The sequence below is a fragment of the Anopheles arabiensis genome, chromosome 2 (assembly GCF_016920715.1).
Source record: "Anopheles arabiensis isolate DONGOLA chromosome 2, AaraD3, whole genome shotgun sequence".
Classification (NCBI taxonomy): Eukaryota; Metazoa; Arthropoda; class Insecta; order Diptera; family Culicidae; genus Anopheles; species Anopheles arabiensis.
Window position 1 is genome coordinate 22,006,705 of NC_053517.1, and position 18,806 is coordinate 22,025,510.

Here is an 18,806-nt window from a genome sequence, read left to right on the forward strand (position 1 = left end):
GGATAAAATTACACACGGTATAAATCAGGATGTCTTCCTTCCAGGAGTGTTGCTCGTTGTCGTCGTAGTCGACGACGACGTCGTCTGGCTCACGATAATTATGGCTTGGGGGGCAATCGGTACCCCCTACCCTCGCCGCCAACCAGGCCAGCGCGATGGGAAAGAATCAAACGCATGCCTGCAGTGGTTGGTGCGTTTGTTGATAATATAAATAACGAAAGAATGCAGCAAGATTTCGGTTTGAATGGCCATTTGCTGCTGAAAAGTTCGATGAAAGCCAACGAAAGCCTTGTGGCACGAACACAGCACAACAAACGGTGAAATGAATATGCAAGCAGCGAGGGAGATTATCAATTATATTGGTGTGGGGTTCGAAGGCATGGATCTTCTTGCTGACTGCTGAATGACACTGGCACGAGGTAGTTCGCTAAATGTAAAAAGAGATGATGATGTGCTGTTTACCACACTGTGGAAGCGATTTAATACGCACAAAAAGTGCCACTTTTAAAAAGATACATTGTGTGCATTTTGTGCAAATAATTGCAAAATTATCCATCAACATCACCAAAGGGTTACTGCTCCTACTGTGAATCTTTAAAATTATCGGTAACAGCTCGTTCGGTAACTACCTTGCTAACTGCTAATTGAAATGGCAACCATGCGAAGCTTGTGTCACTACAGTCGATGGCCTTGTCTCTGAGCCAAAGGCAACAAAGACGGCTTGTTATTTATTAAGTGTTGCAAGAGTTAGCACCAGGGGTCGGCAAACTTCTGTACAAAATTGCCGTAAGGAACAGTTTAGACTAATTTTAAAGAACTGTTTTGGAATGTGTTAATGTATCTACTCAGAATTTAATCAACTCTGCATTAAGAAAGAATATATAAATTGAACAACCAGAGAACTGAAGAAGTGGAGACTACTTAAAAAGTGGCAAACTTAACAATAAAATGAAAAAAACTAAAGAACTGAGAACTGACGAATAAAACAATTTGGTTTTTAACTGAATCAATAATGCACTAGAGAATATAACATAAGGATAATACTACACTGAACTACATGATAAAAATAATTAATGAATAAAAGTTATTAAGAACTGCAGATTGAAATAACTTCACTGACTAAAATTAGACCATTCTGTTTTATGTAAAAGACTTATCTAGTGGATATTACATGCAACAAACCATGAAAAAGATACGCAAATAAACTTAAAGAGCAAATATTTAGCTCAGAGTTTGTGTCCCCTGGTGCATGATCTTCGACTGACTCGTAAAAACCATTTCACACTTTTGGTTGGTTGGATGAGTTTTGTGTGCTTTCTGATGACAGAACTCCATGAAAGGTGCGGACAATGGTGCATCGGCCACTGTACAGCCATTTTTGCAGCTAAAATGCGCAATATATATATTTTTGCATATAGATGGTTAACCCAATTTTGTTCTAGATCGAGAAGTATATTCTGAAAATCCAATTAAAAGAAATGTTAACCTAAGTTTTGATCTCATTTGAAACCTTTTTCACATTTCAACCATCGGAGCATACATCCACACGAAGAAAGAAACTTCATTACTGATATTTCAAATGCGAAAATCGTACAACTCTTTTCAAAACTAACCAACGGTTGGACAGCTGCACAGCTGAACTTCAACAAAAAAGAGCTCAACTCAGTCGTAAAATGTGAATGAGCAGTCCTCCCTTACTGTCTTCTGACTCTGTACTCTCGTGCACGTTTATCCACACATGGCTTTGATTTACTCTAATTTAAACCTCCAACTCTTTGCACCACGATTCGTAGCAATTTCGCGCAGTTTCGTTTGTTTGACGGACGCAAATCATGGCGCTGCTGCTGCCGCTGTCTCTGTCGTCCTAATTCCCGCCAGCAGCGGCACAGTCTTTAATGTCTATAGTGTACGTTGAAGAACGAACGGGTTGAAGAATTTTCATCGGCGAAATCTAATACCAGTAGCAGATGAAGCGAGTTTTCTTAATGAGGAAAAAGCGCATAACGCTCAACAAAAAAAAAACAAAAAAAAACAAAAAAAATATTCCCCAAACCTGGCGCCATATGTGGGCGCTCGAGTATAATTTAGCATCGGTGATGAAAAAGTTTAATTATGCTTATACGACCGCAACAGAGGACACACGCTACAGCGTGTGATTCACTTTTCAAATTTGAAAGGAGACGGAAATTTAAACAAAAAAGGGAATAAGATCCGTCACATACCGAAATAGAATAGAAAATGTCATCACCGTCTATGGGAATAGGGTATTCCGGCTTTATAGGAAACAAAAAGGCTCAAAGAAATGCAATGTTTGATTGAAGAAACGAATCACCGCACGATAAGACAGGCCTCTTTCTCTCTTCATGCCGATCCGATGCAACGATTGCAGTTGTTAGGTACGACCCCGGGGCTGCCAGTCCATGCTCATCTACATAAACTGTGACATTTCATAGTTTTATGCAAATCAAAGCTCCACCGCAGCACTGTCCGCCGCTCCATCGGCCAGCGATGACGAATGTGTGCACATATTCCCATCGGACGTGCATTGTGTATTTGCATGTCCGAAAGGATTCCGAAAGGTAAAAGATGCTGGATATGCATCTGCGTACAAATCGCCAGTCAACGGTGATCCTCTGACAGCTCCACGCTCCTTCATTGTGACATTGAAGGGATATATCTGATCGCTGATGGCTTGATGGTCTCTACGGAGGGGGGGGGGGGTCCGTCGGATGAGTCCCGCACGAAAAACCTTGAAACGAAGATGCAATATTGAACCGCCTCCCTTCGATAGGATCTTTTTGCATATGCACGGCTGAGAACGGTTTTGTGTGGTGTGGCAGAAAGATTCATACCACCTTCCCCCTTTGTGAGTTTTCGGGCTTGACCTCGGTCCAGGCGGATGTGCATTGCTGCACCAGTAACTACGCACCCCAAAGACGCACGTGAAAATTGCAAGTTACATCGCTTCCCCCCAGCAGGTAACAGCTCAATAGCTGGTGTTTAAACAAACATTAAGAGCGTTTTGCGGGGTTCTTTTTTTTAGGGTTTTCAGATTCCATGATCGCATCTGCTTGATAGTCGCCCATCGCCCGTAAGCTTTGCAAAGCCGCCCTGCGACCAATGCCGAAATTCCGAGCTGTGGGAAAGCGAGCGTTTGCGGTACGTAGCCGATTGGAATGGCGCCTGCACGCCTTCCACACAAACGAAAACGGGAAAGGTGTGGTCCGCATCATCTACTACCGCTAAACAACGGCTGAAGAGAACTCGAACAGTGTACAATTGTGTGCGCACACCGTTTGGATTGGAACTTCAATTAAGCGTTTGCAAAAGCCAGCTGGGCGTTGGTGAAATCCGAGCCCCGAAGGCTTCCACTGCGCCGAATATCCTGCCAGTGATGGTCGTTGGCGTAGTCGTCGTCGTCGTCGTCCCGGAGTTGTGGGGGTTGTCCATGAATGAATTATGTTGCGTTTGTGGCGCGTCTGTGCTGACTGTGAGAAATGACTGTTTGCTGGGAGAAGCGCACGGCCCCATGGCAGCGTGCGTAAAGGCCGGTGTGTAAGCAGGCGCAGGCCCGTCCGTGTGGGATGAGACACTGATCGTGTTCGTCCTGTGAACGCGATACTGGCGGGCATACCTCTGAGGTTGCAGCGAAGATTCGAGCGGGCGAGCGAGCGAAACATTATTTATTACCTTTATTGATTCTTATGTTCATTTAACTTTATCATTTCAATTTTGATCACTGTACTAGGGGCTGGGGATTATTTCTTTTATTCGCTTTATTCGCCCCCGAGAACATGGCAGTGTGCTTCTTTGGGCAGAGTAGTGGATTTGAGGGGTACCACTCCTTTCCCATTTCCAATCGCACTTGGGGTCAAAATAGAGTGCTCAGGCGTTGGCTCTGCATCTTGCCTTACCCTCCATAGTGCGTGTCTTTCGATACACGATGTCTCGTCAGGCGAGAAGGTAACGCAATACCGACACACACTCACGCAAAAGACAATCATTAATGTACCGAGATCGGGCATGTCTGGCTGTTTTGAGCAGGATGGAATACGTGTAGTACGCCGGGCCAGAGCCTGAATAATGCATTCCCGCGATCGCTTTGATGTCGGTGCGCGGTCGCTCTAGGTTCTAGCGCGAGCTAACAATTAATTTATCACGGCCAAGCTAATTACACACGCTTGCTGTACTTTGCTTGCCGATGGTGACGTGTAGTCTCGCGGTGCAGATGATATGAAGATGTGACTTTTTATCGCCTGCTGCCAGCCGCCGGCGCTGTCCGTTCATTCCGTCAGCAGAGGCGGAAGATAATCGAAAACCGACGTTTGCCGGCCGCTGCAGCATTGGTTCGTCTTTCGCGCCGTGTCTATTTATGCAAGCAGACGCCATTTGATGGCATCCAGGGGGGAAAGGTCGGAGGGAATGGGACAACATTCCTTCCACCAAAGAACACGACAGCAGACGGGGACAGCAGACTATTTTTGATTGCGTCCAGGGGAAGACATAATTGAAACGTCATCAGAAGCATTCACATTAATTAATGATGGTAAGCTGATAAATTATAAATCGCACAATAATGGATTCAAGCGATACGGTGAACAGTGAAATGGCTGATGGGAGGGCAGATGATGTGTTGTGCAAATTGCTAATGAATAGGGCTTGTTTGTGATTATAGAGCGTAGTTCTGAGGGGGAGACCTAAGAGAGGAGCGAAGAGGTATTTAATTCTTCGGCTGTGAAGATCCAACAGAGACGACGCTGCGATTAATCACTAGCCAACTAGCTTTATGAACTCTTGTACTACAACAACTTCAGCGTTCATGGAACAACAGTCAGTCAAAAACGAGCGATACGTTGTGAGCATATATACACATCCGGTCAGATTCATTTCCGCTCAAGCGGCCAGCAATTTCCAATTCCAACACGAATCGAATAACACCATCAACCTGACTTCAATCAATTCAACCACGCGTGCTAACACTAACACGGTTGTCGCACAAACACACAAAAAAAGCATCAATTCCAACTCAAATCGCCCCAAATTCAAAGAAAAATTCCAACATTTGTGATAGTACACCACGAGCAGCATTGTACAGAAGGAAAAAAAACACCATATGAACCGCCTTCTGCTACTAATAAATCACATGACCGAGCTATTTCACAGCCTCGTCCCAAAAATATCGTAAAAATAAACCATTTTTTTTTTCCAAAATATAACACCCAGACACAACGGTGACCACAATCACACCATGACAGAGAGACCCCATAACCGTTGCCCACGCTATGATTCTTTTATAAGAAAAAAAAAAATAAAATCATCAACCAGGTCTCGGGTTGGTGTGAATGAATCTGCCTTTTTTTTACTGAGATAGCGGCAGCAGCCCTCTTCTTCCCTCTGTTTGAATGTGGTTCGAAGAGCCGATTGCATTTGAAGTCTTTGTTTGAGCAGGAATGTTTCCCTGTACACTTTCCACGAAAATGAACAAAAAAAAATTACAAGGGAAATCTACCGTTCTAAAGGCACACACACCCACAAACTCCAATTGGCAGGCATCTGATTCCGACACACACACACATCAGGGGGGAGGGAAGGGATGGACCACATTCGGTTTCACACACACACACATACCGGAGTTGCCGCTTTTTTCATCACCCTGTCAGCGGTTGGAAAAAAGCAACAAAACGGAAAACATGTGCTCGGCAGCGGTTTAACATGTCATAAATAATTAGTCCTTAATTTGTTGATATCTTTCTACCGCGCCGATCTATTCGCACCAATTGTCACGTAGAGGAGGAGGGGGAGGAGGAGTCGGGAGGGTCGAGGAAGGTTCTATCTTTCATCATATCCACACATTCGCGGGCCCGGGCTGGCTTGAAATGGTTTGTGCGGTTGTGGAAATTCCTTTTCATTAACGTGACTTAACGCGCGCGCGTAGATTAGGTGACGATGTGGGGCAATGCCGGTGTCTTCCCCCTCCATGATGTGTCAAGATGTGCCATGTGGAGCATGCAGGCAGTAAGGGTGGTGCGTGTGTGTGTGTGTGTGTGTGTGCAGTGTAGCTAATTTTAAGAAATTGGCCGATTTCAACGCTACCGTCTTTAGTGTCGGTTTCGCGCTTCTTCAATTAATCTGATTTCGGATGCCGTCAGTCTGCGCCGGCGACGTAAACGTCGGTTGACATGTCGACTGTCGGGGATAGTGTGTGCAATATGGGTGACAACTTAATTTCGTACAACTCCCTGACGTACGGCTCACAGTTAGGGAGGAAGACATTGCTTTGGGGCATTTTTTGTAGCTTGCTTTTTCCTATTCAATCGGGGTTCAGTTGTTTAAATTGTAATAATCGAAAGTAATGGAAAGAGTTGTTTCGAAATACATCAACATTTAGACACTCTATTTCAACAATTTAAGAACAACCGCTCGTGTGCTATCGAATTTCCCTTTGTAGCACCCCTTGGAAAAATTATTACGTTTTTTGACATCCTGTCAAAGCAAAGCATTACCCAATAATCCCACCACTGTCAGTTGTGGCTGAATGATTTTTCCAGCCCTGCCGTTATCTACGACTAACAGGCGCACACAGCTCCCGGTGGTCTCTAAACAACCAACCAGACATTTAGGCGAAACATTGGGATCATAATAATTTCCATCCGGTTGCGTCGGTTAATCGGGAGTGAATTTCCTTCGACCTCCAACATTTCCGTCACAAATCCGTCGATCACCGGAGATCCTACCCAGGAAGGAAGCAGCACGAAGAAAGGAAGAACTCAAACTCCTTCCTGGCACCAAACAACTGCCACAACCGCCTGTCAACACATCCGACATGACGATTGCGTCGGTTTGCGTGTTGTGAGAAAATTGGTGGAAAGTTCGCCTCCACCGTCGATGAAAAGTGATATTTTACCTTTCCCACCCCGAGGGGCTCCTCTCTCTGACACACACACAGAAACGGAAACAATCCGTTCCGTTTGCGCTCGCCAAGTATCGTTTAACTCCGACGACCATTGTGTGCTTTTACGGGGCCTTCGATGGTTTCGGGTAACATAGGCCACATAAATTCTTATTATGGTGACAGTGGTTGAAGTATCAAATTGTTTATTTCCTCTTTATTACCCTTCAGCTAAAGAAAAACTGTAACGAAAAAAAAACCCTTTTTCCCCGATTTTGTTTTCCTTTTCCACACCACCGACACACACACACATGTGTTTAAAGTAAAGAAAAATTATTTCCTTATGTTGTGGTTGCCGATGGCGCTCGATAAAAATGTGGAGTGGAAAAAAGGAAAAAAAAACACACGCTCCACCCGCAAGGAGCGTTTTGGAAACGATTTTGTTCGCTTCTTAAAAAATAAACACATAAATCATAACACGCACTGGGGCCCCGAATAGATAGATCGTACCGGAGGCGAAGGAGCAGCATAGCGCAAGCGAAGCTTCTGGAACGATTTTCCTTCACCGCGACCAAACACAACGCCCCAACTCGCACACATTAATGCGCGTTCCTCTTCCAGGTTAATGTGTGACATTTTCCGAAACCCAGAGCAGAGCAACAACCAGGCGACACAGTTCCTTCCTTGCGGGGCAAAGAAAGACGAACACAGGACACGGCTGCCCCGCCAGTTATTTATGACTTTTGAAAGGGTTTTCCGACCAGTGCTTGAGCTGTGATTTTTCTCCCAACCATTCCTAGTTGGCCATAGGCCTGTCCGCACGACTTCCCTCTGTTTTGCCTCACCCTGCCGAACGAAACTTTGATGTGGGTTGAAGGTGACTTATGCGTTCCGGCGGAGCAAGCAAAACCCAACGAACACATCATAATTATCCTTCACCCGCACTCTAATGCACTCTTTCTCTCTCTCTCCTTCCTCTCGATCATAAGGCATATTAATTCATTAAAAACAAATTAAAAGTATCATTTTTCATGCAATTTGTTTTTGGCTTTTGTGTCACGATCGCTTCGTTCGGCCGCGGCAATGGCATTGGCTGCGATTTGAGCTGGGAAGCGCTGGTAGTGGTTTGATTTATCTGTGCGCCTCGGTACGCGCCTAGTTCAGCATCGGCCTGCCGGGAGTGCAGGAGAGCAAACTGTTCAGCGCGCACTTTGAAGCATACATCACCCGAAAAACGTATGACAAGCGCGCTCACCCGCTGAGGGAAAGCGCAAAGAAGAGGTTTGAGTAATTATTTCGCAAGCGTTATTAATTTATTGTTTCCGTTTCGGCAACGTGTGTGTGCGTGTAGCAGCACCGGGTGCATAAATGTCTTCAATTGGGATCTGTCTTTTTTTCTTCCTTATTTTGTGCCCAAACTGCACCTCAATCGATGGCGTGCGAGCGATGATGCCGACGACGCGCTGAAGGTAATTAGGTTCTGGAGGACGGTGCATAAATTTTACATCAAACAGCCGCCGTTCGAGGGAGTGCGCCCGGGCAAGTAGTAAATTGTGTGCAACCTCTGGCAACTTTGGAATCAAATTACGTCCAATTACCTGTATGCACTGGATCCATTCCCGCTTCGGGGCCGGCTGTGAGTGGTTTCATATTTTCGGCACAAACTTCGTTAGTGCACTGCCGTGCCGTGCGCGTAGTGTAAAAAGCATCTATCACCCTCGAATCGCCTAGAGGGCGCGCGCGCGCACAATATTGAATGCTATTACCCTATCCCGCTGCACATGTGTCTCCTTTTTTGGAGCCTTCCCTTTACTGTTTCCACGCGCTTTCCACGCTCTTCACAGTCCAATGTGCGTTTGACCTCAATTATTGGGGGCTCGAAAAACAATTGATACGTGCCGAGTGCTTGGTCGTGCCAGCAGGAATGGCCGCATCGGGAACTTAAATGTCATCGACACACACGCACACAAACACCCAAAACGCAAAGAAATATGGCGCCCAGTAACGAAACTGTGGCCTTCGGGTAATACATTTTTGCCCCAAAACCGCTGCATCTCCACCTGGCACACCTCCTTCTTCACAACTCGCGGGCAGTTTTGAAAAGAGAAAGAAGAAATGATAAATGTAAAAGTGGGAGAAATGGGAAAGACCCGACAGTCGAGATCTTCCTGGACGACGAACGTACGCGCAAAACGTATGAAACAATGCAAACTCCCGATAGGCATGCCCCAAAAATGCCGCTCGTCTCGCGCCGTTTCTTCACTTTGAACGGGCAGCGGACGGGGCAAGCGGGGAGCTTGTAATGAATTGAAAATTTTCCATCCCCCGGGGCCTCCAAAATGCAGCGGGGGAATGGATTTTTGGGGGCAAAATGGTTTTGCGCAAAACCACTCAGGAGACAGCTCTTTCATTTCTTTCGCAAAAGCCAAAGAGCCAAAGAGGCCTTAAGGTCGAAAAAACAAAAGCCAAAAAACGAACCATCCACTGGAAGGGTTTTGATTGAGCTTTGCTTGGTCAAATTTTAACCTTACACCAACTGCTTCGAATTCATGTTATCGTCTTTATGGCCAAAAGGGATGTAAAGCTTACGCTTTGTAAGGGGGCGAGAACATATATCTATCGCGCCAGATCACCGAAGATCACCGAACCGCACAGCAAAGAGCGCGCGCAAGATCGAGCGGTAAACCTTTGCCGCGGGACGGAATACCGGGCCCAAAGTAACGAAGCCGATTTTCTTTGTACAGTTTGCTGGTTTTTTTTAAGTTCGTTTTGTTTATCGCCCCAAGATTCCATTCTTCGTGCTTATATCTCTATTAGGCCGCAGCCAGCGCGACCCATGCGGCATCACCCATCATTCGTGATCGTAAGGCGGCGCGTGATAATCGTCCCCGATCGGCCTGGGACGCGGAACAGGGCGAAAGGAAGGGCGGTCGGGGAGAGAATGTGTACCAGGCCAACATTATTTATCATTATTATCGCGCCCGCGCGTCTCACATTGTTATTACACATCGGGAGAGCAATTTTTCTACTTCGCCCAGGATGATCGCGCTTATCTGGGGTGTTCGTCGCTAGGCCCGAGATTGCCGATGGCGATCATGCGCCACATACATACATGGTTGACCAGTGGGGCTTGTGATGCTGCCCTTATCTGCCCGCACCAGGGGCGTACCATTGGAATCGTTCTGGTGAGGATTTGAGGCAACTTTTCTCATCAAACATACGCCCAGATGAAGGTCAGGTAAGGGTCTCTCTCCTAGATCGTTTGATCGCTTGTCCATCTTGCTGAAAAAAAACGAAACTAAATCAAGACGGTTAAATGCTAACCAAACGTTAAACAGTTTCCACTTTCGAGGAAAGTAGCTCCGACAGCCCTCAAGGGAGGCAGCGTTTAGCAGTACTGTGCCGGTTAATTTCGAAATACTTCCGCCATTCTTCGCATGCTCAAAATGCTTCCCCGTGCAAGAAGCCAGTCCCTTCTTCTCCGACGTCCTGCATTCCCTGGCGCAAAACTGGAGCCTTACCCTCCAGGGAGAAAAATAAAACGAAAGTGCACAAAACACGCTCCCAACCGTCGGGAAAGGGTTCGGGGGAGCAGGGCACTCTTCTTACAAGGAGCAAGTAATAACTCGACGCGCCGACACGCCGGCCGGGGCCCCGTGGCAGGAATACATGTACTGGGTGAGAAGAAACAAGCAACAACAACAACAACAACAACAACAAAAAACGAACATCAGGCTGCATGGGAGCGCAACAAACCCCACCCCGAAGGCAGCAGCAGCAGCGGCAGCGAATGGAGCAATTACCGGCCAAGTCTCGCGAACACAACTCCTTCACCGTACTACCGAGCAAAAAACAAAAAACAAAGGTTCGGAAACAAACGCGTCGGAAATTCTTCATCTCAACAAAACAACCCTCTCCAAGGACGGAGAAAGAGCGGGGCAAGCAGAGAGTGAAGAGGGTAAAAAAGTGCACAAACCCTGCATTTCTTCTCAAGTGCTTGCGGGCGTCGCTCGAGATGCATCTGGAGAAGGCATAGGCCGTTGCATGGCACGTTCGAGGACCAGGCTGTGTCCCCCTTACCGCCAATTGGCAAGCCACCCAGTTGGCGGTGTTGGCCACTGCACACCTACCTCTACCTGGCGCGATGCTTAATTCGAGGCGCGATAAGACAACATCTCTTATCCGGCACATTTTTCAGTGCCCCATGCGTGCAAGGGGTGAGAGGAAGGCAGGTCTGCTGCTGCTAGGAGGAACGTGCAGAACGTGTACGACGAGAGGTAAGCACGGCAAATCGTACAAATGGGGTGCCGCGTTGGTGCAGCGCGAGCTAAATAATGAGCCCGCACGATAATGACTTAATCTAGTTGACCACTTCTTTGCAGCTACTTACAAGGTTGAAAATAAGATTATTGCTTGTTATCTGCTCCGCCGCTACACGCGACCCACCACGTTCTGTGGTAATCCGGCCCAAGCCACTGGCCCAAGCAAATGGCGAGCGGTTGTAAATAAGCCTCTCGGGCGCAAGATCATCACACAGAACGCACTACCACGAACGCTACTGGTGAAAAATTGGTGCCCGTGAAGGGGGCCCAGACACAGTGCGCAGGAGAGGTGTGATCGATGGTTGCGTATCGTCATCACTCATGCCCATGTACGGTGGCACCGGTATGGACACTTTGCCGCACACTGACGACGGAGTGTGCCCACCAGTCTCTCATCATCGCGTACTTGCCGCGGCCTGCTGGAAGGTCTCCACCGTCTCAACTCCAATACTCCCTAGGCCAGTAATTATGCCATCGAGGCGGATTGTGATTCAGCATGTTTAATATGATTGCGCTTTTTTGTTGTGTCGCAACCCCTTTTTGCTTGACAGACGAATAGGCCCGTATCAATCGTCCTCCAACGGGGTTGAGTGCGATGATGAAAACATTGTGAATTATTATTGACAAATGAGTGAATGCCGAAAGCGATTATAGCTCCGTGTTCTACGGAAGCAAAGCATTTGCGAGCGCGAAGAAGCTTCAAGGATGTGAAGGCGGTCTTTCTGAAATAAAATGGACAAGAAAACAGGTTTATTCGCATTTGTCAATAGTAGTACTTTTAGGGGAAATAAATCAAACATGAGTGTTTTCTCACACTGGCCGACGCCTCAGAAACTGGTCGAAACCATTTCCTATCCTTCACTGTCTTCGCGGAGCTCTCACAGTGCCCAAGTTAGAGTTCCCAGTGCCGCAACCGAGTAGATAAGCACCGGATTACTCACGCTAATGTTTCGTTGCTGCAGCCGGGAGGAAGCAGCTTCGGCGAAACATCTGTTCCACTTCATTTTGCCCGCTGGCCGTTTGTAGTCAATGCATAATTCAGCGACCGAAAAAAGCCACTTTCGCAACAACCATCTTCATGCTGCTGGGCGGCGACGACGACGACGGATGCGAACCGTTGCCATTTTAGAATGAAACATTCAAAAGCATAAGCCGTTGATGATGTCGTGAAGGCGCCGTCCGAGGTCCCCAAGAAACGGGAACGCTACTCCTTCCCTCTACGCCCGCGAATGTATTTTATTTCGGTTGTACAGGCACGAGTTTTGGGAACTATTTCGGACCACCGAATCCACCTTCCCTTCCGTACACTACATCCCGAACAAAGCTCAAAGAATCCTTTCCCCGTTGCGAAAGACGATTAAGTGGAAAGTGGCGCTTGGGAAGAAAGTGTTAATTCTCTAATGCTTAATCCATCTTCCTTGTATATTGTTTGGTAGGCCGCCCCAGCACCCCCTCACACACACACGCCATAGGTTTCGGGTACGGTGCCAACAAGAATTCTCGCAATCCTCGTGCGCCGCAGAAGGTTCCGGGAATGCTCGATGCGAGCCGGGAATGGTATGCCCAAAATATCCTCCCTCCTAACGCCCAAAACTGTCCGGATTTACAATACTGCTTTGTGTCCGACCGGGCTGTGTCCGGGCGAAGCCTTCAAACCCACTTCCAGTTTCATCCTAGCGAAGGCGAGGCGAGAACATTGAATGGTTGAAATGTGCGGCTAAACCTTTCCATCCGAAATCGGCCACGAGCTGTCTAGCGTGCTTCGAGCAAATGCTTTCAAACTTGGCATTCATCGTTTCGTGGAAAGCTTTCGCCCGGTTCCATCTCCTGCCCATCCAACCCATCGCAACCCCATGCCGGGGGGGGGGGGGAACTGTTGGTCCTGGGCAAATACTTGAGAGCAAACCCATTTGGCCAAATCCTTCCAAACCGTCCGCTGACCGGGCACACGGCCCGAGCTTCTATCCCGTTAAATATTCAAAGTTTTCGCCGTAAAAACTAACGACTGCCGGGCTTGTTTGTACGTCTGTTAAGATCTGCTCCGAAGTAAAACCAAACACACTTGGCCCGCACTCTTTTCGCCTCAACCCGCCTCCACTGAGTTGTGTGAAGCCTTCGACAATAGTGCTAACGTTTCTGTGTGTTCACAGGGTTTTTCCCACTCCACCGAAGAAACGGAGATGGAGAGTCGTGTGCGCTTGATGCGATGTTTGGAAACTGCTGATGTCTTAAAATTCGAGCATTTGCGGCTGTGGAAAGAAGCTGTTTGGGGGTTTGAAAAATAACTGCAATACCGTACGAATGGGATTTGTTTTTGAGCAACCACATGCACATGCAGTTCTGCATCATAGATGCACTTATTTGTTGGGTTGGAAGCGTTGGGAAATTTAATTAAGCTCCGGCCATTAGAAGGCGGTGCCGGGTGGAGTGGAGTGCTGCCGGATTTATTCCAATTTGTGTCGAGTGCTTTTTACTCTCTCTATCCACCTAGAAATGATTGTGATCTACAGAAAGTTAGCTGTAAGGGTACAAGAAAGTTTAAATGGTAGATTATAAATATATATGTGTGTACCATGTGCAGAAAAAGGCCCTGTTGAATAGTGAGTTTGATTTTTTCTTAAATCTATATAGATTCATACATTATTTGATGGTTTGAAATGCCAAAACTGGGCTAGCGGATGAGAAACTCGGAAATGCAGATTAAAAGCATGAGTGGCACTGCAAATGAATTTCAGTTTCAGAACCGAGCTGAGTTGCGGTCATGCAGGACGGTGAGGTCGTACTACTAGCATTTCTAAGACGTACTGTCGTACTGAAGAACCACACTCTAGTGCAAATTTCAGTGTGAGGCTCTGCTCAACCCGTCTATCCACATGGACAGAGAAAGTGTACAAAGCCCACTCTGTGTGTACTAGTGATGGGTAAAGTTGACAAAAATCCGAAGTCGGCTCCGGAAGGTAGATCAGCTCATAATTTTTCCGAGTTGTTCGCAGTCGTTCGGAATCGTCCGGAGTCGTCATGAATCGTCCGGAATCGTTCGGAGTCGGAGTCAGCTGAAGTCGTTGGTAGTCCTAATCATCCGGAGTCATCCGGAGTCGTTCAGAGTCAGTAAAAGTTGAAGTCGTACGGATTCGGCCTAGTGGTTCGGATTTGCCGGAGTCGGAATCGGACTAACAAAAGCCGGGATCGGATCGGAGTCATGGGTACGCTCCAAAGAGCACATCACTACCATGTACAACATAATGGTGAAGACCACAGCCCCCCCAGTGCACTAAACCGTCATCGGTTCTGGAAACTTCTGAAGTAATGTGATGTATCGTGTGATAAGTGAGTGGCTATTTAATTAATATAGTGCTACAGAAGCAAGAACTTACCTCAGATCTCTTACGTTAGCAACATTTACCACAGAATCTTGATGGCACTCGGATTGCATATATGGTATGCGTACAATCCATGACGCTATCTTTCACTACAATAAAGCACACACTACATGATGTCCACTAGCTCGTTTGAAGTCATTCGCACTGTATTTGTACAATAAAAGCATGTTTTTCACTACTTTATCGCAATTTTTAAGTAAGAACGCTCGGCAGTACCAATTGTGCTAGTAAACAAATGTCGGATGCAGCTGTCAAATTTGTCAATCGATGGTTACCCGATTATCCGGCTGTCACTATTCCATCGATTCATCGAGTTTGTAAACAAATAGCGATTATCGAAAAACGATAAGATTATCATTTTGTTTAATTCACAAGGAATGCGTAGTGTTTCTTGTTCCAAGTCAGTTAAAATTTGTGATTTTCTGAATCCGCAATCCTCGAACAGAAAAAATACATTTTTCTCATACGGATACACTTCACTCGCACTAATCGCATCAAAAAGGTTCTGAGAACTTGTTGAGAGCTTTTCAAGTACAGTTTGCGCAAACCAGAGTGATTATTTGCGGCTATGGTTGAGCTCATAAAACCCCGGCATGTTCGCTGGTACCGTCTGCATCTTCTGCACCTAAACACACGGCCAACCCAAGATGCACGCTTTCCGCACCATCTGCCACCGTGAGCGAAATGAGGCGTGGGGATTAAATTGCCAAAATACCACCTCGTGCACTCAGCCCGCTCATCGCCCAAAAAGGTAATTCAATTGCCTCGCCGTTCTCGTGCGCAAGAATTGATGTGGCCGGTCATGAAGCCATTACTTATCCCGGGAGTCCGAAAATACATTCCTGTCTTTCACAACCACCCACAGCTCTTCTCTCCCCGCAGGACAGGCGAAACACGCGAAACAACCGTCCACGATCCCGATCCACTCTGTGGTCTGCAGTACTTCAGTGCACAACCCAGTGCAGCCAGTCAGTCAGTCAATCGACCAGCGCACAGAATTAAGTCATTATTGGCGGCTCGCAACTTCCAACTCAAAACCCGGTGGCGGCTACAGGAGAGGGTGCCGCAACTTCCCAAACAACCACTGACACGGTAGGGAACACAGGGCGCTGCACCGTCAACCACACACTCAATCATCGGCTGCACGGGAATGTGGCCGGCGGCCAATTACAGATATTACGGACGATGATTACGAGATCGTTTGCGGAACCGAGACGAGCACGCTCGCCCGACCCCGGACCGTGATCTTTCCAGTTAGTCGCCTCGAGTCGAACATGCGCTGGTCCGCAATTTGGCGATCTGACTGCAATGGTGCAGACCTTCCGAGGAGGATAAAGGGACGCAAAGGAACCCGGGAAAACCCCGTTTGCAATTTGCTGCGGTTTGCTCGTTACGTCCGATCGCTCGATCGGATTCGATCGTGTTTCTGTTTGCGATCGATTGGCGGCCATATCTAATTTCTGCGGCCATCTTCGCCGGGCCACCTCTTACCATCCACGGCGGCGAAAGCTGAGCCCGTGGACAGCCGCCCGTCTCGAGGTTGCTTAATTTTAATAAATAATCAATAAATAATTTTCAGCATGCTTGGCGGTTCGGGGCGACCCGAGGCCCATCTGTCGTACACCCGCGCCGCCGTGATCGCAGCCCAGCGTTTGAAAGGCGGTGCATCCGTGCCGAATTCGCTTGGGCAAAAATGTTTTGCTTCGGGTGAGCGTTGCCCTTTTGCCTGGCGAATCGCATCAGTTCGCCATTGGTCGATCGCTGTCTGATCGAGGCTCCAACTGTTTGCTTCATTATTTTACTGCCGGAAGCCACGCGAAATGGCAGCAGGAGCCGCAGCAGCAGCAGGGCTTCTTCCGGGTAGGGGAAGAGCCACAGCCGTAAAATATGCATTTGAATTTCAATTTTGGGAAGGGCTTACTGGCAGACGAATAGGTTAAAGGTTTGTGCACCACTGTTGAGCCAATCGTTGAATTGCATTGCGGTGCAATTGCAAACGGAAGCAGGTGCGCCACAAATTCGTGCGAATGTTGCAAATGGTACCGAGCGAGAGAACCATTTTGTGCGCTGGTTGGAAGGTTTTTGGAAGGCAACGTAACGCGAATTGCGCAAAGGGTAGAAAATATTGGATAAAAGGTGCAGCTGTAATTGTCTTTGTTGAGCAAGTGCATGTTTTGTGCAAAAAAGGGGGGTGAAAATGGCAAGCTGCAATGAAATTATTCACAACCAAGTTTTGGGTTGGTTGAACTGGTTTCGAAGATCGTACTCATGTGTGACCCTGTTGAGCATTTAATTTCATTAATTAAACACATAATTAATTAACGTGTTAATCGTATTTTGTAGTACTCAAGTTGCTCTTGTCAGAGATTTTCTGAACGAATCATGATCTATGTTTTTATTCATCCTCAACTGACCGGTCGCCGCCACCGAAAGATCTTCTAAGCATCAGCGTGTTGAAGAAATCCGTCAGCACACCACCTCCACCGCCGGACTTCTTTTCCACAGCTTGCATATCTTCGTCGGCTGCCTCTGAAGTCCGTTGGGGAGTCCCTGTACCGATAGAAGTACGCGGCAGCGGTTCATCTGTTTCTGCATCCTCCTGAAGCTCTTGCTGCAGCCTAGCAAAGCACGCCTGCTCATCTACAGTTTGAATACTACGGTCCAGCATATACTTCTCGCGGGATGGTTGCCCAATGACACTGTTGTAGTCGTCGTCTGGTTTGCAAGAGTACAGGCTCTCATACAGTATGCTGATTTTCTGCACACTGTCCCAACCAGCCGGTATAAACACGGCATCCTTCTCCACTACCGAGGCGGACGTTCCGAATGGCAATCCGTAGATCCGATGCTTCAGATATTGGAGAAGCAGATCACAGTTGACGTTATTCTTCACGCTAGTGTAAACGAGCGATGCACCGTACTGTAGACAGGCTCGTCGAATCGCTTGCTGCATGAAATCGAAATGGTCTTCGCGGTAGTTTAGCTCTCTTCGTAGTGTAGCCATCTGGTCGCTTCGCGTCACCACCACGATCACTTCCATGCCAAGATTGGACGTAAGAACTGCGCCCTCCAAAGGCAACGGAACAGGCTCGTAGTTTCGCTTGCACGGTGAATTGCGAAGAGGATCACTGCCCAGATCAGAATAACTTTGCCATTTCGCCATCAACTGTGCCATACACTGATGGTTGAGTTCTGCATCAATCTCAAGCCCACCGATGTGATTGTCTAGCACTTTCATCCAGTATTGTAGCTGATCCATCCAGGTCCACGGAGCTGCCATGGAAAGGGTTAGCAGGATCAGTGTGTGTGGGAAGGTGCGCTCGTTTAGGGCGAACTTGAGCAATCCATTGAGCTCTGGATCTGCGGCCAGCGTCCAAATGCTTAGGAGAGCTGACTCTTCCCTGTACTCGTCCTGCACTTGCAGGTAATCGTATTGCAGCCCGGAACGCTGAGCCGTCGTAGCCTTGCATCCTTTTAGCTTGGCTATTAGCGTGGAGTGGTCACAGGAAGTGTCACATAACACGAGCACTGATTTGTTCGAAGGCATTTTCGTTGCGTTCCTGCTCTGGTACTCACCCAGAAGAGTCGTCCAGAAGTCGTTCTCCATTGTATTGGAAGGTAGATCACCAGACGTGATTTACCTAACTTTGGAAACTTTTTGTCGTGGGTCAGGATCACTTTGTAAAGATCCTTCTTCGCGCGTGGTTGTTCCTCTAATCTTTTGGAAAAGTTCTGAAAATATGAAATAGTGTTAGAAACGCAAGCGTTTTAGGATAAACTAATCATACTTACACAATACACAATCTTTGTTACTTAACGAGCGTGTTTTCAGCAGCTTTGCTGAAGGTGTTTGCACAACAAGCGGGTTTTTGGGAATGTCAATGCTAACTTTGATCGTTTACATATTATTGTATTGGTGTGGTGTTTTGCTGCGTTCTTTTTCACTCACACATTCACATCGGCATCCTTGCATTATTCAAACCTAACCTCACAAATCTCATTTTTTTTTTAAACCATTAAAATCTTCGTTTTAGAATCGTAAAAATAAATAAGTTTCTAAACGAAAAATCTCTAATTAGACAAGAAAGAGATTTCTAATGAACCAAAACCGGCTCCCCCATCCGAAGGAATGTCGATCGATCGCTACAGAAGTCATCGCTCGTACTGGGAAAACCATAATTGCGCATTACTCCTTCTGCTTGGACGAAACGGACG

At 47.1% G+C, this 18,806-nt stretch overlaps 1 protein-coding gene across 2 annotated transcripts; it reads right to left on the reverse strand.

Moving 5' to 3' along the window:
* Positions 1-16,976: 16,976 nt before the first annotated feature.
* LOC120894583 (cytoplasmic dynein 1 light intermediate chain 1-like) lies at positions 16,977-18,463 on the reverse strand. Of its 2 annotated transcripts, XM_040297269.1 has the most exons (3): positions 18,384-18,463; positions 18,168-18,323; positions 16,977-17,864 (listed from the first exon to the last, which is right to left on the reverse strand). In XM_040297269.1, exons 2-3 carry the CDS (start codon positions 18,196-18,198, stop codon positions 16,987-16,989), a joined length of 909 nt encoding a protein of 302 aa, XP_040153203.1. In that variant the 5' UTR covers positions 18,199-18,323; positions 18,384-18,463; the 3' UTR covers positions 16,977-16,986. The 2 variants fall into 2 exon arrangements, with proteins under 2 accessions (XP_040153203.1, XP_040153202.1); XM_040297268.1 differs by having other exon boundaries at positions 16,977-18,323.
* Positions 18,464-18,806: the final 343 nt, after the last annotated feature.

Bases quoted from the DNA above. Each gene is read 5' to 3' on its own strand.
- LOC120894583 (XM_040297268.1), bottom strand. From the start codon at position 18,198: ATGGAGAACGACTTCTGGACGACTCTTCTGGGTGAGTACCAGAGCAGG.